At 34.6% G+C, this 24,052-nt stretch overlaps 1 protein-coding gene across 2 annotated transcripts in view; it reads left to right on the plus strand.

Moving 5' to 3' along the window:
• Window positions 1-23,610, plus strand: part of LOC129228726 (WD repeat domain phosphoinositide-interacting protein 2-like) — a 48,738-nt gene extending 25,128 nt beyond the window's left edge. The window contains exons 11-12 of one of the 2 annotated variants that reach the window (XM_054863410.1): window positions 14,316-14,369; window positions 22,623-23,610. In XM_054863410.1, the coding sequence (XP_054719385.1) occupies window positions 14,316-14,369; window positions 22,623-22,753 (185 nt within the window). In that variant the 3' untranslated portion in view covers window positions 22,754-23,610. The remainder of the gene's footprint in view (window positions 1-14,315; window positions 14,370-22,622) is intronic. The other variant, XM_054863411.1, reaches the window with a different exon arrangement.
• Window positions 23,611-24,052: the final 442 nt, after the last annotated feature.

Genomic DNA, 24,052 nt, shown 5'->3' on the forward strand with positions numbered 1-24,052 from the left:
GTTTTTTTAAGTGGTCGGCGCCACTATAAGCACGCTTTTTTCAGTGGGTCGCATCCACTATGGATCGGCGATTCAAAATCCTTCGAAATCGCTGTCCTCGCTGTCGGACGCAAATAGTCCTAGAAAGTCTGCATCGAGCTCCGGGCTGTTTTCCTCGTCATCGGAGCCATCGTCCTCCGCAGCAACATCCGGGACTCGGGGAATGATCTCCGCCTCGGTGAAGCCGGAAATTATGGTGCTCGGCTTTACCGCATTCCAAGCTGCAGCTACCCACTTCGCCACTTCCGCGAACGACGCTTTCTTCAGGTTGCCGCCTTTCGTGTATTCGTGCAGTCCGTTCACCATCCAGGACTCCCATTGTTGACGCATGTGGCTCTTAAAACTGTGATTGGGGGCCAAATCCAAGGGCTGCAACTTTTTTGTAAGCCCACCTGGTATGATGGCCAGGGACGCCAAACATTGCCGCGCCGCTTCCTTCACAGGGTCGGTCTTGTGCGCCGCCATGGAGTCCATAATCAACATTCCACTTGGTTGGAAAAAAGCGCCTTTCCTTTTTCTCCAAACTTCGTTAAACCAGTCTGACATCAGGGCCTCATTCATCCACCCCTTCTCGTTGCAGCGGATGACAACGGTGGACGGGAAAGACTCCTTCGGGACCGTTTTCCGCTTAAAAATCAGCATAGGCTTCAGCTTCTCTCCGCTAGCCGTGCAAGCCAAAACACACGTGAATGATGTTTTTTCATGCCCCGTGGTTGTAATGGCGACGCTCTTCTCACCGGTAGATGTGACAGTCCTGTTGGGAGGGCAGTCGAAAGTCAAAGGGACTTCGTCCATGTTGATAAGCTGATGAGGCTGAAAGTTGTTTTCTTTCTTCAGCTTCTCGACGTAGTCTAAAAACTTTTTTTTCTGCTCCATCCAATCAGCTGGAAGACTCTGCCCCACAGTTGTTCGCTGCCTGACGGACAAATGATTCCGCTTCATGAATCTGAAGCACCAATTCGCGTTGCCTTTGAAGTTGGAAATATTCAAATTAGCAGCGATGCACCTGGCTTCTATTCGAATCCGGACAGTCGAAACGGAAATTCCTTTAGCTCTCTGCTCCACTACCCACTTCTTCAGGTCCCGTTCTAAATCCGGCCAGTGAGCTGATCTTCCTCGTCGGGCACGTTTTGTCTTCGGCATCGCTTCGATCGTTGATTTTTCGGACCTCCAACGCCGAACACATCTTTCATCAATTCCGAATTCCCGGGCAGCAGGACGATTTCCGATCGCTTCAGCCTTAGCGATAACTTCCAACTTGAAAGCTGCAGTGTAACTCTTAAGTCGTTTAGTAGGAGCCATTTCAGATGAAACTCGATGTAAAAACTTTAAGAAAGAAAAGAACGCACGAACGACAGCAAAAGCGACGATGTGAGTGAATAAAATTGGGGATGGGAGACGGAGAAACAAGTTTTCAATTAGTAGGTCACTTGACCACCCCGAGCAACCCACTTTGTTGAAAGGGGTGATTCCCCTTTAGAAAACTGGAAGTTCCACCCCCCTCCCCTGCTAGTCTTGCTAACAAGCTCCTTTCCTTGACCCTCCGTCCCCCTTCGCTTCGATGAGGCTTCCTCGCCGCTCACGTCATTCAGCGCTCACGTGGTTTAGCGTTTCTCTCTATGGTGCAACACCAGCAATCGCTGACTCACCTCCCCTCATGGCTACCCCTCTTTGCTTTGCTTGTCGCTCATTTCGCAAAACGAAAGGGAAAAGTGTGGCGCCATCTATTGGTAAAATGTTCAACTTTTTTGCAAACTCGGATTTTTTTTAAAACTTGATCGGGGAAAAAAAAAAAAAACACTATACCCGCCGCTCCCATTATATGCGCCGCATCCACATTTTTGAAACTTTTTTTCTTGTATGCGCCGCGGCGCTTAATCCCGAAAATACGGTACTTAAGATGGCGCGGAGTGAATGGTTTCTAGAGGGCCCTTGACCTTGATTAGCGATGATAAATTGACTAGGGCTAGCCTAGCAGACCTGAGATCTGTTGTTGGTCTCTACTAAATTTGTACTCAAACTCAGCTTGCAGAACCTTAATGCAACTGTTTACTTCTGTGATTTTTTTTTTTTTTATTTGTGCATTGCCAACAGAATTTGCTTTGTATTTGGTTTTCCACAAAAGATTATTTTCTTTTATTTAAAGATTGCCTTTATAGAATGTAAAGATTGTAAAATTAATACGGATTGTTGAAACTTCAAGAAAATAAATCAAAAGATTATCCACTAATTTACAAGTTTATAAGTTTGCGGTTGTAATTCTAATAATATTAGTAATATATGCCTGATGGAGCACTAGTCAGTGCTGGTCTTCAAAGTATACAAATTATTTAATTTTATTTTTGGAAACAGGCATGTCAATTGCTGTGTTCTTTTATTAATATAAATATTTATTAAATTTTTAGTATGTATTTTTAATGTTTCACTGTTTGCACATTTTGCCTATCTTAATCATCAAGCAACTTTTTGTTTGACTAGTTGTTTGCTTTTATACTAAAAGTTATTCTTCTTCAGTTAAAAATAAGTTTGGGTTACAGTTATTTACTTTTATTAGTGAAAACAAAGAAAGTGGAAGCTAGTAACTTAAAAGTTACTTAGGAATAATAGTACTAGCTCATTTAGTATCAAGATGAACATGCCATTATGTACTCAGTTTTTTTATCACCATTATGTTCTTTTGTCTCTGGCAAAGAATAAAACGGAAAGATAAAATGTACTTTTTGAACAACGTCACTGAACCCATGTCATTCGAGTCCATCATATTTTTTGTTTGTTTTTGAAAACGATGCTGTAGTTTATCATTTTGGGATACTTAAAAAATTTTTGCAAGTTCAAGTTGGATCATTTACCTATTTTCTAAAAACGTAAATATGCTTTTACTAATGTCCTTTCCTTGCAATGCTTTTTTAACCTACATATGCTCTGCTGTCATATTCTTTTATTTTTATAGTTTTGTTACATAGAAGGTGTTTCAGAAATATACTGTTAATAAAATATATGCTTTACTATTTTAAACACAATAAAAGTTTTCTGCATGATGAATAAAGGTGGTGTCCTTAAGCAGAATCAGCAATGCTTTAGAAGTTAGCGAATCAAAATAGCTGTACGGGAAGGGGTGGGGGATTTATGAATATAATAAATGCATTTTTGAGTCTTGAAATTTTAGTAGCATGTGATGAACCAATGCAATACAGTTAATGCTTTAAATGTTCTTCGGGATGAGGATGTGCTCAGAATTTGTAGCCCAAGCTAATAGCCGTGATAGAGAATCTATCACCACAAACATAATCCCTACGTATCTTCTGTTATCACATGCACATACAGGGTTTGTCCCAAAAATAATGAGCCTCATTTTTTTGCCCCAAGAATATGCCATGCACGCCTTTGCGAGAGATTGGAAATGGTGGAAGGGACTCTAAGCTTTCCAGAGATGCCTGGTTCAGTCGCCTATGAACTCTCCAATCGGTGTGAGGTCGTTTTTAGTGAACCTCCACTCAGAGCCTCGTTGTGGTGTGTACGATGAAGAGAACTTTGGAGCAACGCTTTGCGATAAAATTTTGCCTCAAACTCCAAAAGACGGGGATGAAAACGTTTAATGTGTCAACTCAGACCTTTAAGGGTGATTGCTTGTCGTACTAGCAGGTCAAAAAGTGGCACAAGTCATTCAAGGAAGGCCGGGAGGAAGTGGCCAATGAGGCTACTTCTTGGCGTCCATCATCATCACGAACAGACGATAATGTCACTGGTGTGTAAGATTTGCTGAACAAAGGCCGCCAAATGAGTGCTCGTTTGATGTCAGAACAGTTAAATTTGTCGAAAGCAGATGTTCATCAGATTGTTACGGAAGACTTCGCCATGCATAACATTTGCGTGAAACTTGTGCCAAAAGTCTTGTCCAATCGCTTTCGTTGTCAACACCTATCTGACCCGGATTGGTGTTTTTAACGGTGCCACGGGTCCCCTATAGCCCTGGTATACTTCTTGTTCCCAAAGGTGAAAAAGGATCTGAAATGAAAGCATCTGGAAATCCTGAACAACATTCATAAGATCACAACAAGTTCTCTGTGCAGAGGTTCACTAAAAACAACCTCCCATCAATTCGAGAGTTCTTAGGCGACTGAACCAGCGAGGCCTTCGAGATAGGAAGGCCATCCAACTAGCAAATGACGTCATCGTTTGTCGATCCACAATGATATTAGGAAGTGAGCACTTCGATTAATATTTTGGTTAAATAAAACTATTTGGTTTATTTATTATTGACTTCTGTTATTTTAGTAGCATTACAAGTTCTACTTTTTCATTTGAAAACATAAAAAGGAACCGATAATCATACATTAAAAAATACACTGAGCTTAATTCATTATATTTGACATAAAAACATTTATAAGTATTACAAAGTATTCAAATAACTAAACACGATTTTATTTTACAATCATGTTAAAACAAAATGATAAATAAACACAGTTTTATTTTTCATTGGAAATTGTTTTTTAACTAATCGCATTTTAACTACTCGTATATTGTATTGAAACATTAAGTCTTAAGAAGTACTCAAATAAATAAATGAACTTTCATCTTACAATTACATCAAAACAAAAAATAATATTACTATTGTATTTGAATAAGAATTAAATGAAATTTTAAAAAATAAATAAACATTTTTACTTAAGAAAACGGGAAACATGACTGCAATATGTTTCAAAGACATAACATCAAATTAAAGTACATAATACCATATTATTAATGTTAACTTAGCTGAGCAAATTTATGCTTTTCAAAAGACGTGAATGCTTGGGTGCCATTCCCCAAAGTAGACGGTGCCCTACCCCCTTCAATTATGAAAACTTCAAAAAAAAAAAAAACCCAAAACATCTCCATCTCCCTTAAAATTTCAAGGGCACAGTTATTTATAACTATAGCCGTTGAAAAGCTATCATTACTATGAGACTATGATTCCGACCCCCCCCCCTTCGGTGAGCACTCTCGAAAAATTACACAGGAATTCAACTTGAAAAACGTTAATTAAAGAATGTATAATACAACATCATGAATACTGTATGTTGTACATCCAAAAAATGTATTCAATATCTAAACAGCCTTTTTTTTTTGGAATTCGGCTACTTTTCCATTTTCAGCTTTTTCTGCTGCTAATGATTCTTGTGTGTGGGGGGGGGGGCTTTAATAGTTCATCATTTTAGGCTTTTGAAAAATTATTTTAAAAAGCATTAATTGATGACAAAGTAACCTTTTTCAAAAAACTTTTCATAGAATGACCATTTTAGCAACTTTCTTTAATACTTAAAACCTCATATATGTTAAATTTAGATCAACATTTTGCTGAGTATGCTCTTTTAGGAAATCAATGTGACAGTTTTGTGACAGGGGGAAGGGAGGGGATAACAAGAAGTGTGACATCACGCGTTGTTTATAACAATATGCTCATGTTGAACAGCGTTACATGTAACAAGGAGGAGGGGGGGGGGGATTTGTTCAAAAGTTTGCATAATACTTTATAGACAGCCCCTTAATTCAATTTATGTTACAGTTTCAGAGTTCCTGAAAGCTTATTAACAGAAAACCCAAGGAGTTCAAAAAATATGTAGTTCAAGATATTTTGCCCTTTTTAAGCATAAACAAACAAGCACAGAGTATTTGGCAAAAACACGTTGTGTATCCACTGCTCAAAACTAATCTTTCGCAAGCCCAGAAATTATGAATACCGTTAACTTAACCACAATGTGTGCATAAATATCATAAAACTTAAAGACAACAGTGAAAAAAAACCGTATACCGTATATACTCGCGTATAGGTCGATCTCGCGTATAAGTCGACCCCCCCCCTTTTTCAGAGAAAAAATCCAGAAAAAATCTAAAACCCGCGTATAAGTCGACTCCCATACTTTCCAAAAACATCGCGAATTATTTTAAAGAAATTTCAAAATAATGAACACATTTATTTACAAATTAAATAGGAAAACATTTCTAAAAGCCTTCGAACTCGGATTCCGAGTCGGACGCAAAAAAAAGTTCATTAAAGTCCGCTTCCGTCATCACCGCGTCATCGTATACATCGGCGGCTGCAGAATCGACAATGATATCAAAACCAGGAGGCAGAAGTGCGCACGTGCTTTGAAAAGATTCGATTCCGAGTCATAACTGACTACAACTGTATTATGTCGAGGGATCTGCATACTAAGTGCCTTGCCTCCATTATTTTTTATACCGATAGATGGCAGCACCACCACCGGATCCAACAGTTAATGAGAATTTTGAACTAATCCAGGAGCTAATAGCTACCTGAAATTAGCACCCCCAGAGGTATCGTTTCACTTGGAGGACATTGAGACCACGAGCATATTTAACGTCGCCCAGTCCCCTTTAATGACGACGGTGGGTCTTCGGCCATCGAGGTTCGAACCCGAGGCCCTCCGGCTCCAAATCCGACACTCTACCGATCGGGCTACCACGGCCCCTTTGAAAAGATATGATTGAGCAAGTATGTTGCCTCTCTTAAAACAAAAAGTATAGCAGTTAATTATTTGAATGGCGTGACTGTTGACGATAAGTATTTTCATACGTTTCACGATATTTGTTAATCGCTGATTTGATCCTTAATAAAGAGGAATAAAGGTATCTTTATTTATGTGTATTATTTAGGTTTTTTTATTTATTATTTTTGAATAAGTTTACTTTTTCACACGATCAAGTTATCAGCAACTACCTGTAACCGCACATCGGCATTTCTCGTAGCTTCCCAGCTCTCGTTGATCGGAAAAATTTTTTCGGAAAATTTGACCCGCGTAAAAGTCGAACCCCTTCCTTTGATCTCATTTTTTGGACAAAATTTCTCGACTTATACGCGAGTATATACGGTATATTTTTTTAATTTATGCACAGAACCAGCTTGTTTGAATAACATTGCAGGGGCGTAGTTGGGGGGAAATGTTTGAGTATCGGACCCACGACCTCCGGCGTTCAAATCTAATCTTCTATCTCAGAACTACGGAAGCCCATCAAGGAATGTTTTTTGATCAAAATAACACATGCTAGCGTATGAAACAATTTAATCGAAACGGAAAATATAAGATTAGTTCAGTTAAAAGCCTGTTTCAATAAACTTGTTTGCATATTAACTGAATATCAACACCAAGTTACGTTGCTTCTGATAGCAACAAGTATATTTGCAGAAAATTTTGACATATGTATATTGTCAGCTTGGAAAATCCATTTCGAATAAATGCGTGTACAAAGTTGAAAAAATAAAGACATAAAAAGTTGCAAGTTAACCGTTTCAAATATTAAAGCAGTATACTAAAATTACAAATTACAGACAAAGATATCAGAAAGGAAACTGACAATTGTTCGTGTAATGGAGGAAAACGTAAGTAATCTTAACTGCATAAAATGTAAATTTGTTTATCTGAGAAAAGTACTTACCTCCGAACTTTAAAATTTATTCCATGAGACGCCCAGCTTTTTTCTTCACATGCAGGTTGTTCGGAAGCGGAAATCGCTGATTCAAATTCACTCAGCAGACACTTATATTATATATATATTTTTTAATTGCCTCTACATTCCGGTACGTGGAAAGGATGAGATAAATCCAACAGTATTGTATTCAAAAATGTGCAGCCGAAGTTAATATTTCCTATTTCATCTATTTCAACCAGACCAAGAAGCACTATTGTTTAACTGGTAGACTGCACTGCTTTCCAAGTTTCGCGCCAAGTTCAAAGATCGACTATTGGTGGCGTAACGAAGCGGGGGGGGGGGGGAGGGGAGTTGTCTGGCCTGTTATCACGTGGGTCTCGGAACCAGGCATCTCTGGAAAGCTTAGAGTCCCCTCCACCATTTCCAACTGATCGTGAAGCTGTGCGTGGTATATTCGCGTGGTAAAAAAATAAGGCTCATTACTTTTGGGAGAAACCCTGTATAGATCAGAGAGACCATTTACTGGCAAATCTGCAGTGAATTCAACTTTGTTTCAACCCTCACGCTACTGTTCCCGTGACGAATGAGGTCATGTGGGTTTGTAGTGTGAGGGCAGAAACGAAGTACAATTCACTGCCAGATCTGCTACTAAATGGTCTCTCTGCTCCATCTGTGCATGTGATAACAGAAGATACGTAGGGAATATGTTTGTTGTGATAGATTCTCTATCACAATAGCCATTCTATAACATATGCTATGCTGAAATTGATTTGCTTGGTAATCAGCTGGGAATAAATATGCAATTTAAGTGCAAGAGAATGTTTGTGGGAAGTTTAAATTAAGCAAAATTGTCATATTCCTCTTCTATTTAAACTGCCAGTAAAGGTATATCTGTTGTTTTAGATAGTCCAGCGCTTTATTGTGTCACTCGATGTATCACTGGTAAAAGAAAACTGTTAAATAAACGGCAATTTTGTAAATAAACCTATTATTGATCGATGCTGATAATGCTGGAGCTTATAAATAATTTGATATTTTTGTTTTTAGGGTTCAGGAAAAGTACAAAAAAAGTGTCAATTGAATATTATATTAGGGTTTTTTTTTTCTTCTTCATTCTGTTGCAAAACATTGTAAATCAGCCATTGACCATCTAGAAACATGTCTCCTAGTGAAGCTTTTTCTATTCTGAGCTATTTGCAAAATAAGTCTTCAAAATGTATAAAATGTATTAAAAAAGAAAGTATATTTAAGTAGCCTGATATTTAGTCTGCCACATATTATTCTTGCATAGAAAAATGCAAAATTTTCCATTATGCTAAATAAAAAGAATTTTGTGTTATAAAAAAGTAAATTTTTGAATTTTGTTTTTCTTAACCATTTCTGCTCAATTTCCTTTTACCCTTCACCAATGTCTGAACTCAGCCATGCCAATACCAAAACATTTCAGTGCAAGAAATACAAAGGTGTAGAACCCCAACATAAGAGTTAGTAGTTATTACAAGAAGCTTGAGCGAGTCGGGAAGTGACCAATATGCGAGTCCAATCGAATATTTTTAATGTCAGGCTTGCTGCGACAGTCAAATGCAAAGGATTAATGATCACCAAAAAAAAAAAAAAAATCTTGACATCTTCTTCTGATTTACACATTTGTTGAAAAAATTTAAATGTTGATATTAAAAAAAAAAGTATGTTTTTTTAAAGATGTTTGCAATTTCAAATAATCATAGTAATAAAAAATATCTATTTTGGTAATTTTTAGCTGTAAGGAGCATCTGCAGAAATATGTGGTCAGGACCTTGATAAACATTTATTTTTACAGACTTGCAGACCAATTTTGTATTGAAAGTACTAACTTTTGCCGTCACATTGCATTTAAAACTAATGCTATTAATTTCTGAAAGATATGAATCATTATGCTATCTTTTGATGATATTGACATATCCCACTCAATGCACTCATTAACCTCATGCTTCTAATTGTGCTGAAGAATCCCTGAAATGCTAACAATTAAAGGCATTATGTGGGTTTAATGAGTTTGGAGTATCTATCAGTGATGCTTCATTGTGAGAACTGTATTTTAATGTTTCCGTTATCTTGTGCCATGTACTATGTATTTGTGCTTGCGTGAATTTTAATTTTATGTGTAAGTTTTACTGAACTGTTAATCAGAGGTGCTTCGCTGTTAAATACTTTTTAATGACTCTCATTATCTTGTAGTATGTACTGTTTGTGTGTGGGCAATTCTACGGTAACAGATGTATTAATTGTTGCACAAAACACCCAACAAGGCATCCAAAAATGTTGCATTCTTGTTTCATTGCTTGAACTTGATTTAGAATATGGATTTTACTTCTGTGTGATGCTATTAAGGAACCAGTTTAGACGTGTCAAAAAATTCACTTTTTTTATGGTATAAAATGTTAGTAAAAACTATTCGAGAATGTGCTGCCAAAATTTCAGTGAAAAATTCTGATTAGTTCCATTGCTATGAACACTTAAATGACTGTGGAGATCCAAAAAGGTTCACAGAAGTTTTTTTTTCAGATACGTTTTTCTTGAAACAACTTTTTTCAACTGGTGGGCATTCTAGCTTGAAGAGTCATTCGACCATTCTAAAATTTTACGTTGAATGTTCTTTGTTATGTTCAATTATACTCTAAATAAACTTAACTTTGGAATGATATTATTAATAAAAATATTTTTTTAATGCAAGAAATGTAAAAAAATGGTAGAAATAAATTACATTGAAATCAAACACCTCAAAAACATTGCAATTTTCAATAAAAACTGCTTAAGGCTTTCGCTGCCGGCGTCATTATGAAGAAATAATATTTCGGGGCTTGTTGACCGTGGTCTTTTCCATTTGGACCACAGCCAACAAGCCTGGAAATGTTATTTCTTCATATGCAGTTTTCAACTTCTTTGATCACAATTAGGTTCATATTCTTAGGAAATATTTTGTTTCCGAGTGATTACAGACAAAAATTGTGTCTTTGGTAATGCCCAACAGCAACAGGCACTGATGACAACTGCCCATGGACTGCAGTTTCTAATTCCGCTATTTCTGGTGGAAATGACTTGAAAAAATTACATGTACTTCAAAATATTAATAAAATATCCTCCAAGTTAAAAAAAAAAAATCTGATTATTTCTTTCCTGTTCAAAATTTTTTTACTTAAATAATGTTTCTGGAAGCCTCCAAAATTTTATTGCATAGTATAAAAGTAGAGTCCATATTCTTCATAAAGCTCATACTATGGACCAAAACTCCAATATTCTTGAACAACTCCTTGTAGGGTGTTTTATGCAACAAATGATGAATCTATTAAAATGAAATTGCCTGTGTGTGAGTTGTGTAATTGTTTGATGATTGAAAGTTCTGCATAGCTGTGTGCGAGTCAGCAGGTGTTTCCAGTTAGTAGCCTATCAAATTTGAAGAACACAGATGAGGAAGGTGAAGTGTCAAATTTCCAGTGTGAGAAAATTATGTTTTAAAGTTCAAAACACTTCACTGTACAGTTTACTTTTGGGAGGTTTTTGGGAGGTTTTCCCTTTCTTACTTGTTTATATAGAAAATAAATTCTATTCAAGCATTCAGTTTTGCCATATTGAGCTCAACTCAACTCAAAGAGAAAAAAAAACGACATTTCGCCTTTCAACTGTGCTCTGTTTTGTTGTGTATAAATATGCTGAAATAAGTTTTAAATTAAAATCATTAATATTTTGAAGTAAATGTTTTTTTTCCTCCTGTAAATGTGCTAAGCTAGTCATCAAAATAAACATAGGTAAAGCAAAATAAATTTAAATGCAGTAGATTTTTACTGCATATAAGACATTTTGATTTTATAAAATCCCTGTTTTCTGCATTGCTTGCACTTTTCTGGAAAGTAAGGAGAAGTTTTTTGTAAAATGGTTTCATTTTATGAAAGAAGTGCTTTTGAGTCTTCTATAAAAATGGCAGTTTTAAAAATTCAGATACTTTGAGAAGATTATGCCCAGTCTCAGTGCGTGTGATGTGTTGTCGATTTAAAGATAATCATTGCCAGAACTTTCTTCAATGAAAATTGTAAGAAAGGAATTGATTAAATGAAAGATTTTAGTGTTTCTTACAACTTTTTTTATTTATTTATTTATTTTTTTTTTAAGATTGAAGTTTTGTGTGGCTTTTCGTGCATACAAACCTGATAATCTTTGGTAGTTTATTAATAAGAGTTTTGTGGTTAGAGATAAAAGAAACTAAGTTATATGCAGTAAAAAAGTTCAAATTTCAAATTGTGAACCTTGGCTTGTAGCTTTGATTTAGGCTAGTTAAGTCCTTCGTTTATTGAGTCCTTCAATTTAATCTGAAAACTAAAAGTGAAATAAAAAATATTTGTAATTCCTAAAGCATTTTGCAATTAATAAGTAGTATATATGTTATCATACATTGTATTAAGTGAGACAGCTATTACAACATCTACAGATATCTGTAAACTACATAAATTTCAATGGTTGTGTTATTTTCATATTACTTAACTTATTATGTTTTGTGCCATCTGCTCAATGTTTTGTTCTTATTACTATGTTATGTACACTTAAATGTTTTAAGCTTGAAATGTTCACAATGACTTTACTAAGTAGACAGACACTACAGTAAGTAAACTAAGGGGAATAATAGTCTGAAGTTTTTTATAACAACAAGACTTGGAGACTAGAAAATTTTGCAAATCTCTTACTGTTTAATTCAACTTAAATGAGATTTTGTTTATGAGCCTATGGTGCTTATTTGTTAGAGATTGTTAGGCAAGTTGAACTCAGTCTTGTTGGTTCTGAAGAGCCTTTGCCTGCCCGACTTTGTTGTATTTGTATTGTATTTTCTCGAACTTGTTCTTACTATTATGTCAAGGAAGTGTATTAGTTAGGTGCTAGAATTAGGTCATACAAAATTTTCTCACTTTAAAGTACTCCGTTTGAATTAAATTTGTTTTCCGCTCTGCTATTTTTGGATGTCAAAAATTGTGAGTCTATGTTTTAAACAAAAATTTGTCTCTTCTTCCTTTATTAAGTAGAATGTGGTTATAGTTTTGAGTTTGATTTTATTATCTGTTTCTTGATGACAACCAACCTATCAATAAACCCTTTAGGTTATTAACACTTATTCTTTTTATTTATTTTCCCAAAATATATTTCATCTTGATAAAAACAGATAAGTTTTGTATATTTTCTTTTCCTTAAATGTCTGTTGTAGAAAGTGTGTTTCATGGCTCTTTTTTTCCTGTGAATTGAGCACATTATTCTACATGGCTAATGAAATAAATAGTTTCTAAATATGGAAACTTTTGAATTTGTACTTTTTAGGAGTTCTCTGTTAGAAAGATTGATCAAAATTAATCCAAATGCGGGGGGGGGGGGGAGATAGTACCTATGGTAAAGTATTGATTCCAAAAGCTGGTGTGCTCAGAAATTGCTGAGTTACTCATATTTAATGGTGATGAAAAGATTTTTTTAAAAAATGGGGTGCATTTGTAAGATAAACTTCACCATTGCAACAACATTTTGAGTATTTTTATGCTCATTTGATTTTTCAAATAAAGCTCAGGACAAAATTTCCATACCTTAATTAGGATTGCTGTTAGTTATTGGATCCTATCTGCTGCAATTCTTACTGATCAGTAAATCATTTGATCTGTAGTTGCATTTGTATGCTATTCTTTCCTTCTGTCAGAAACATTAAATGTTACATTGAAGACTGACATACTTTCAAGAAATAAACATTTGCATCAAAATAAGTCATTTATTACAAGCGTTGCTGCATAATTGTATCTTACAGGAGGTTGCTGGTTTTGTTTTGTTAACAAACCTGTCAACAGTATCCTCAAAAGAAAAATTAACTACATTTTTTTGCTGAAACACAGCCTAATTTTTTACTATATATAGAATTTTCATTGGAAAATTTAAGTAGGAAAATTAATTTTGATATAAAGAAAAACCTCAAACAATCTGTGTGGTTGATCATGGAGTACGTTCTTGATTGGTTCTCAATGTCTTATTATGTTTCAGTATGAAATTGTGCTCAAATCCAAACACTTTAAAGTTTTTTTTTTTTTTTGATAAGAGTGAAGAACCAACTTTTTATTCTGGTTTGAATTTTGTTTCTCATTAGGCTTCTATAGTTTTGGTACTAGTATAGTTACTCACAGAGTCTGCCGCTAGTTCTGCCTTTTGTACTTGTATTTTAATAAATTGGTGATAATAACTATTCTAAATATGTGATCAACTAACAACCCATCAGTTTATTTATCAAGTTTATAAATGTTTTTTCCTCATTTCAAATAACACCCAAATGTCCTTCATTTTCGCATTCATTGACAAGAAGCCTTTATTGTTGTTATATCAATTTAATTGAGGCACCAACTCAAAATCAACCTTTTAGCTAGGAATAATGTGAGAACTCACAGTACAAATAGCAAAACAGTACAAAATTTTACCACTGCATTCCTCCTAGTCTCCAAACCATCTTGTTGCCATAAAAACTCAAATGAAATTTATGGGAAATGTAAATTTAAACAGGGAATGATTTTTTACTGCAAGACTGGTGAGTTTAGATATTGAAGGAGAATATGTTCAGTGAAGAGATTGGGAATGTGTTTCAATTGAATGAAGATATTGGGAATGTGTTCAGTTGAAGATGACTTGTTGGAGTGACTGAACATTTCAGGAGAATGCATGCTTGATGGTTTCTGGGTGTGGTTTAATTGATGCTGAATGGGTGTGCATCAGTTGATGGAGAATATCTGTTTGATGAAGCGACTGTGCGTGTGTTTCAGTTTTTTTTAATGCGTTCATTTTTTTTCTCTCGCCCGAAGGGAGTTCGAGCTACGCCGCCATAGTTCGTGGTAACGAAGCCTCTTCGGCCCAAGGTGTGTAGATTTTCTGATGCATGGATGCCTTCACGCCTTCTTGCATGAGGCATGTGTTTTATTCAGTACATAATCAAAAAGTCACCTGCTGACTGATTTAGTCCAGCAGAGATTCTCAAACTACCTAATCAGCATTCCCCTCCCTCTTTTTATAATGCAAGTAGAGGGCAAATAATACAATCCTCATGTTAAAAGATTTTAAAAACAGTTGTGCTCTTTTTCTATAACGAATTATTTGTAAGAAGCAGAATGGTGATTATAAATGAATACACCGCAATAACCATGTTTTTAGTTTTGTAATTAGAGAATAAAATGAGAGTCTATGAAATTGAATCAATTTTTTAATTATAAGAAAAGTAAAAGCATAAATTATTTTGCTCTCAGGTTATTTTTTTACAATGCTAATTCAATTTCAATAGTTTATTTTTTACTGTTTTTCATTCCCGGGAATGGATAAAATCAAGCCAATACATTTGACGGCATATTGGGATATGATAGGAGAATAAGACTTTTGATCTTGGACCCTCCCCTTACAAAATTCCTGTGTGCGCCACTGGTCCCCACTGAATATGGAAGCTAATTAGTTGAATTGACCATGTATGCCTGCTAAATGGTTTGATTTCACCATACATTTTACAATATTTTATCCCCTTAAGCACTTTTAAAGGGAATATTAAAAAATTATGTTTTTTCAAAATCTAATCATATTTTTTGAAATAATTAAATTTTAGTTGATAAGCTTGTATAAAATTACTCATGATAGCCATAGAAGTTCTTAAAAGCTGCCACGATGGCCACTTATCAGTCTTAAAAACAATAAGTTTTGTATGTAACTATAAGTAATCAAGAAATTATTTTAACGTAATATTACATTAGTTTGTAACCCATTTTATCTGGGGCTGAAACTTGGTGGGATGTAAGGATTCCCTCCGATTCTCTTTTTGAAAATAGTACAGACATGATACTCACGCCTCTTTACGATTCCTAAAAACTCATGCACACTATGTACTTAAGAATTTAAAAGTTTTTTAATGTTTGAGAATTTCAATGGGCTTAAAGTAAGCAATTTAAGAACTGGGATAAGGTGTTCTGGGAAAAAGTAAGGTTTTGAATGAAAAGTATTATAATGTAGGCACATGCACAAAAGGTTTAAATTGAGAAATATATTATTGCTATGTTTTTTTCCTCTCAAAAAATGTGATCTTCCCATGCATAAATACACCATACATTATGAAAAGGGGAGTCTCCCTCCTCTTAAAATTTTGAGTTTAAGCCCCTAATTATTGAATTGTTTTTTTTTTTTTAAATCTCAATAAAAGTATAATGTCTGAGCAAATAGTGAATAACTGTTTTAAGGTTTTATTAATATTTCTGCTGAAATTAGTTTGAGAATCTCTTAAAGCTCAACATAATTTAGAATAGATTGCATTGCTTTCAAGTACTTATTGCACCCTTGATTTTAAAATAAAAAGTTACTTTTTTATAATTTTTCTAAATTAGTTGTCTGTTTTTTGCTATTTTTAATTGTTTACTGAAAAGTTTGGTGCACAGTTTGGTTAAACGCATCAATAATTTTGATTTTAGTTATGCATTGCACGTTTTGATCCCCTTTACCGTTCCATTTGAAAATTCAGTGGCTGGTTCAATCATTTTAATTGAATAATTTTTTTTTTAAATTTTCTAGAGACTAATAATCTATTGACTAGTTTTCAGTATGGTTTCAGGAAAGGTAAATCTTGTGCAACTAATTTATTACATTTCTATGATAAAGTTACAATGGCTTTGGACAATAAGAAGCCTGTAGATGTTATTTACATTGATTTTCAAAAAGCTTTCGATAAGGTACCGCATGTTGCTCTACTTAGCTGATATAGAAATAGGAGGGAAAACTTTCATTTGGGTAAAAAACTGGCTGACCGGAAGGAAACAAAGGGTAGTTGTAAGGGGAAATTATTCTAATTGGAGTGAGGTCTTAAGCGGGGTTCCTCAAGGATCAGTGTTAGGGCCTGTTTTGTTCATTGTCTTTATGAACGATATTCACAAAAATATTTCTGGGAACATGAATTGTTTTGCTGATGATGTCAAAGTTATGGGGGCTGTAGAAAATGAAGAACAAGCAAATCAGCTGCAAGAGGATCTAGATCATATTACGGAGTGGGCTGATAAATGGGGTATGGCTGTTAATGTTGGGAAATGTCAAGTGCTACATTTAGGACATGGAAATAAGTGTACAAGTTATTATTTGCAAAGTTCAGTCATTAGTCAGGCAGACAAAGTTACTGATCTGGGGGTCTTAATAAGTCAGGATTTAAAGTTTAGCCAACAGTGCATCATTGCTAGCAACAAAGCCAATAAGATGCTTTGGTTTATCAATAGATCTATTTCAAACAAATCTAAAGAAGTTCTTCTGCCCTTATATAGAAGTTTGGTAAGATCCCATTTGGAGTATGCTGTTCAGTTTTGGTCTCCTTATCTTAAGAAAGACATTAATGTATTGGAAAAGGTTCAAAGGCGGGCTACAAGGCTAATAAGTGGACTTTCCCACTTAGATTATGATTCCAGGCTTAGAAGGCCTAAAATGTACAGTCTTGAGCAAAGAAGAGACCGAGGGGACATGATTCAGCTGTTTAAATTTATTAAAACGAAAGATGTTACGGGTCTGAAGTTTAGCACTGAAAACAGGACAAGGGGTCATTGTTTTAAGCTATTTAAATCTCAAGCTAACATGGATGTTAGGAAAAATTATTATTTTAGCAGGGTAGTGGAACCTTGGAACAGTTTACCGGAAGAGGTGGTAATGAGCAAGGGAGTAGATAGTTTTAAGAGGGCCATTGATCTTCACTAGGGATTGTAAATTGACTAGGACCAGTCTAGCTGGACCCAGAGCCTGTTGCTGGTCGTCACATTTGTATTTGTATTTCAATAGTTTGGGGGCATTTCTCAAACCAGCTGTCAGTGGTCATGTTTTTTTGTATTCATGTCATGTTTGAATGTTTTCAACTGATAGCAAGTGTTTGAAATGCTGACTTAATGTTGTTTGTAGATTCAAACATCCCGATAAATAACCAAGTCCTTGTGCTAGGTTTAAGGCTACCAGAACTGACGCATAATGCCCCATTCTTCCATGAATCCCATGCCATTTTTGGTTGGGAATATTTCTTTTCTCCAGAGGTAAACTCATAACTGGAAAACTTGATGCTTCAGGATTTCTACTCTTAACTATTTTTTGACAAGATCATGCTCTCAACAAATCTCATTTTTAAGTTTCCATGATGATCCACTTTTTTATTCTAACAATTTTTTTAATATGTTCTGAATTTTACGTCTAACATTTCTCTTTACAATGATGAAGATCTCAATTCTAACTATTCTTTTAGCATAATCTGGATTTTTATCTGAACATTTTTTAATACTCGATTGAAATCTTGGATTTAGAATTTTTTAACATAATCAGGATCTCAAATATAACTATTTTTTGGTTTTACTCAACTAGTCTAACTGCCTTAACTTTGTGGTAGTGAAGTGGTATAAATTTATCTTGCATAACTTTAGAGAACTTCATTTTTTATGATTAAATGAAAAAAAAAGAGTGGTAAAGTAGCATTTTTGAGCAACTAAAGGTTATATGTTTTCATGCATTTTAATTTTGATGCAAAAGACTAAGGCAAGTGCAATTTTTTGTGCTGTATCGTAATTGCACCAAACGTTTCCAAACAAGGATTTATTCTTATTATTATTATTATTATTTTTTTAACATCTCCATTGAATGACTGTTATTATCTCTTTAACACCTATACAAAGGTATGTTTCGAAAAGTCAAAACTGTCTGAGTTTTCAAAAATGATTTTGCAAAATCTATTTTTATTCTAATGTTTGTAATGCAATGGAAAATTAAATTTTATCAAAGGTAAATATTATTTGTGTGAAAAAAAAATCTTTGTTTCTCACACAAAACAATTGCACCAAACTTTTCCAAACAACTATTTGTTATTTTTTTTATACAGTAGACCATGGTTTTAGGCGGGTTTATTTTACGTGGTTGAAGATTTGACACCTTTATTTTATTTTACGCGTATGATATTCGGTTTTACGTATATGCGGCAATGCATTCAGATGAAACTATCCCCTTTTCCAAAACTCAAACCCCTAAAAGATATCAGATTACATGTAATCAACTGCATTTTGGTGTGCTAATAATCGAGCTTGGGCCACTGGAGACATTTTATGCGATTGGCTCCAGAGCTCTTTCCAGAAGTAAAGTTATTGAACTCGAACAGTTCAGAACTCACTGGAAGAAGAGCTTTTAGGAGTGACAAAGGAGGCCAAAACCAATGAGGATATTGACATCGGTGGCACACAACCAAAATAGTTCACATTGAAAATTTTGAGCCATTCCTAGACAATAGAAATGATCTTTCTGATTTGTTAGTGAAGGAAGATTATATCATGGAAATGACGCAAGTGATCATGGATGCGTTAATACTCTGCAAAGAATTACCATATTCTTAATGACTGCCAAAAGACTATCCTAGCCAGCTCCTCTTTATAAACAGAACACAAAATTAATTTATGTTTTCTTTATGCATGTTGTGCATAAAAGTCGATATAAGTACACATTAAACTTATTATACAATTAACCATCACTAGAATGAAGTACTTTTCTATCTACAGAACCAAACCCCTATTTTAACACTAGTATTAGGTCTCAATTTACGCAGTTTCGATTTACGCGGCATTTCCGTTGTTACGTAACCCCCGCGTAAAACGAGGGTCTACTGTACATCTCTTCATTGAACTACTATTATTATCTGTTTAACACCTTTAGAAAGATATGTTTCGAAAAATCAAAATTGTCAGGGTATTCAAAAATGATATTGCGAAATATCATCTATTTTCATTCTAATAATGTTTGTAATGCAATTGATAATCAAATTTTATAACAGGTAAATATTTATTAATTGTGTGAAGAAAAATCTTTGTTTCACTGTTTAATTTCTTGTTATGGTTTGTGATAAGGTGGCATAATGATTGAATTTCTCTCTGACCGTAATTGAGATGAGTAGTTTTAGATGAACGCATGCTTTCAAAATACTGCCTCGAAACATTTATGTGCATTTAGAGTGTTCTTGTGCTTTCATGCTTTGCTGGATGATGAAGTATTTGTGTGCGCATGAAAGTCTCACAAAAATACAATTAATAATCAAGAAGTATTCATTATGTAGTGCTGTAGTTGGCACCCAAAATATTAAGTTTTATTATTATGCAAATTGATGCAAATTTAAAGTAAATGGGCTTCAAAGGACCTTTTTTAATGAAATGTCTGCCTTTTGAATTTAAGCACACATAAGTCATCTAAACTGGCCATTTTTGGACTAACAAAAATTTGCCAACCATGACATCTACCCTATAAAAAAGTGCATTCCCGCAAATATTTTTTCACAACTACAGCTTTGTAAAATACACCTCTTGTAAATTACAGGGAGAGTTGAATTTTATAGTATGACGGAGTTATCTTGGCTCTTCAAGAATGAAGTTCAAAACTTTTTTTTTACCTTTTGCAAAATTTTCTACGTCAAATTTCAGCCATGTTTTAGTGACATACGAACAAAGTTAACTTAGCAAAGCTATTTCTTAACCGTTAAATATAGAGTAAATTTTGGGAATATGTCTTCAAAATTCAAATCATTTTATAAACCATTTGAGGAAACTTTTTTTGAGTGTCATTCCTTTTGAACTTTTTTCATGATCCATTCATTAAGTTTAATTAATTAATTAATAATAAGTCCAAAGTTGTGAGGCTCAAATTTACAAAAAATTGTTATATGTGTGTCTTCGGAATTAGGAGTGTACCTTTCCTCAGTGTAATGATCTTATGATCTTTGTCTAAAATATGCACCCCTTTTGGGCGAAAGAAGTGACTCTTTGGTTACTCCAATACAAATGTGACATTTTTTTTGGAAATTTGCTGTATTTTATGTTTTCCCTACTCTAGATCATTGTTTGTGATATAACAAAAAGATCTACAGGGTGATAAAAAAATTTGCATGCTAACACTGTGAATTAAAATGGACTTTCTGGCGTATTTATTTTTAAAATGAAATTTTCAGCTACATTTTGCAGATAAATTTTTTAAAGTAGATTTAAGCTTATAAGTACTTTAATATTAATTTTTAAGCTCCTTGATTATCTTAACTTTCAATTACTGCATAATAAGCTGTTATTTTTATTTTCATTCAGTTTTCTCTTCTCCTGATTGTTTGGGAAACATTTTTTCCGTTTGAGAAACATGTTCCTCAATCAGGTGCAGCTTGTTTAGGTCCCAAGACTGAACCTATACTTAGCATAACTGATACAAACTAATCATTCAAAAATCGTTTATCAAAAGTGGCCGCCTTGAAAAAACAGGCCCCAGACAAAAATCACCCATGCAGTAAAATTGGTGCCTCAACTCTGCCGAATCCTAAAATCCCAAAAACTTTGGGTCCCAAGTTGCGCAAATTTCTAGTGTTAAACTTGAAATATAAGTTTTCAGAAGTTTTAATTTCTGACTAGACCATTTTTGCTCCTGTGAGTTTTATTGCAAAACTTAAAAAATGTGCTTTTGCACTCATTTCTTAAGGCCTCTGAACATGCACACTGAGAGCACTGACCCTGGAGGCACACTTAAGGCCTGAGTTATCTATCTATTTTTCCTTCTGACTATTTACCCTTTCCAAAGGGCAAGTTCTATACATTATTTAAGTGATTCAGTTTTTAATTCTCAAAAATATTATAAAATTCAAAAGGAATTTTTTAATAATTTTGGAAAAGTTATAGATTTCCAGTACAACAGCTTTATTACAGAAACCATGTTAATTGTTCTATTTTTGAAAATTGCCAAAAAATATTTTTCATTGAAATTTTATCTTAGCTGTCCAATCTGAATATTGGTCATTGTTTTAAATCAGCTGTACTAAGTCATAATTCAATTTTTTTTTGTGTGTGTGTGCTGTTTCTCTTGAGCCGCTATATAAATAAATGAAAGTTTATATAGGGTCCATTATGAAAGTAATGAGCATTTACTGGCAAAATATATTTATTGATCGTAATTTCTACAAATGTTCAATATTCTTCAAAATACATTCCTCCTGCATCAATACACTTGCGAAGACGTGTTTGCCACGCTTGAAAGGCACCTTGAAACTCCTTGACGGGAATGCCTCTCAGGAACGTTGTAACATGGTGTTGGATGTTTTCCACGGTTTCCCAATGTTTTCCTTTCATCTCTTTCTTGAGTCTCGGAAACAAAAAGAAGTCACATGGAGCTAAGTCGGGACTGTAAGGGGGTGAGGGATCACCGGGGTGTTGCTCCGGGCCAGGAAGTTGGTAATCATGAAGGCTGTGTGGCTTGAAATGCAATCGTCCTTGAAGGCTTCTTGCAGCATCTGGAATGTTTCGGTTGCATGTTTTTCGAAGCCTCACCCCAAACTTTATGGCGATCGTTGTTCAAGCGAACGCTTCATCGCGATATGTTACAAGCGTTGAAAACACACTTCAAGCGGAGGCACGTATCTCCTCTCACACTGCTCGAAAGCAAGTGACGACCGGATGCATTGAAAGGTCATATCCCCCACCACATTTCCCAGCCGGTTTTACCATGCTGCCATCTATCGTCTCGTCGCAATAACATTATGCTCATTACTTTCATAATGGACCCTGTATTTACCTTGTGGCCTTTTTGGTTATTTGTGTTTTAAACACTTGCATAAGCGGTATTAATTATTTTCATTTCTGCAATTGTTGAAAAATATTTTTTCCCAAAATTTTGTCCAATATAAATACTAACTATAGTTTTTGATCAGCTGTGCTCAACTTTTTTTTCTTTAGGCGAGCATGGCAACTATTTCTTGCGGGCGGCTACATAAATATTAATGCAAATTATTATTTAAGCAGTGAGGTTATTTGAGTTATGTACAAACCTTTTTTTTTTCTAATGTCATTGAATTCCTACTACAAATCTTTCTGAGGGCCTAACATATCAGCAATTTCTTGTGAAGTATACAAAATTCCTTTTTTAAGTGCTACATCTATTTAAGTTAACTTTCTTGATTGTCTTCTGGGCTATAACTAGGCCACTCTCCAAACTCGGCAAACTGCAGGTTGAGTATGGCTTTTGTAAAATATCTGCTGAATCATTAGTAGCGTGCATAGAACTGAATGTGGATTTCAGTCCTTAAATGTTGATTTGCAGTAACTTCCTCTTCCCTCTTCCAGAAACTCCCGAGAAAATCGAATCGGACCCAATGCACAAGGAGCCAGCGTTTCCAGCAATGAGCAGCCCTCCCAAACATGACATGGACTATGAGAATGATTTCCCCCCGATGACCCACAAGGCTGCCGTCTAAGGACGGCGCTGGACAACGAAGTTAAAACATATCACACACTTCTGGCAAAGGAAATCTTAGTCGCCGTTTATCAGTTTGTTTCACCGATTCCATTTTTATGTTTCGAACTGAAATGAATTCATGCATTTTAACCTACTGATGGTGTACTTATTTTAGTATTCACAAAGTCATCGATACATTATTAGATTTTATCCTTTTTTCATTTCCAAAAGCTTTCATCGTGGTAGGATTATGTCTGATGTTTATCTAATGAAAGAATAACCCCTCACTGATATGTCTGACTGGTGGTTGTCATTGAAACACAGCTCTTCTAAGTTTGTTATAATAGATTTATCGCTATCAGAAACTAAGATCTTTCTAGTTGCGACATTCTATAATTTTGTGGTAACCATAGTATTTGCCACCGTGTTTTGTCAAAGTGATACAGAAACTACTTTTTTTTTGGTGATATGTAGTTATTTTTTAATGAAATGAGCCATTAACAAAGGTGAAGAGCTTCATTAATTATAAAATAATCTGCCAACTAAACTAAACAACATTAAAATGATAAAAAATCAACATCCGAACGAATACATGAAGCCATTAAACATTATTAAAAGAATGCAAAATAATCTTCCAACTGAATTACGTGGCATTTAAAGCATCATTGAAATGTAAAATAATTCTTCAAATAAATATATCAAGTGATTAAGAAACATTTAAAAGTTACATTAAAATTTAAAATTGGGGACAGACACTGGTGTGATCAATCTTTTTGTTTTTCCAAGATACAAAGTAAACAAGTCGCCAATATGCCTTATTCTATACTGTTCTCCGATTTGGGGGGGGGGGGGGGGCAGGGTGTCAACCAATTCAAAGAAACCAGCTTTCTATGGTTGCAGTGCCATCAAGTTGATTTTCATGCCGTTCAAAAAGTGAGAATGGTGTTTCTATAGCAAATACCATCAAAAAGAAATGGATGGTTACAACAAAGATGGTTATTCTTTTGTTGAATGAACAGAGTTGAATGAGCAGAAACATACTTATCAAGTTATTTTTCAAACCTGAATAAGTTGTCATTCTATACTTCGTTGTCCATGCAAATTCATTTTAATCTTTATCTGTAAGATTCTGTCTTAGTTATTTTTACTTGCAAAGCATTAAAGCGATTGAATCATTCATTAATTTGGTGAGCCCAAGGTGAACTAGAATTTCCTTTTTAGATATTATTTGGGATATCCTATTTTGTTTTTTTCACATGTGATAGTAATTGTATTGTTATTAGTTTTGTTGAATCATTTTGTTGAAATTTTAGTTGGT

Source organism: Uloborus diversus, chromosome 8, assembly GCF_026930045.1.
Source record: "Uloborus diversus isolate 005 chromosome 8, Udiv.v.3.1, whole genome shotgun sequence".
NCBI lineage: Eukaryota > Metazoa > Arthropoda > Arachnida > Araneae > Uloboridae > Uloborus > Uloborus diversus.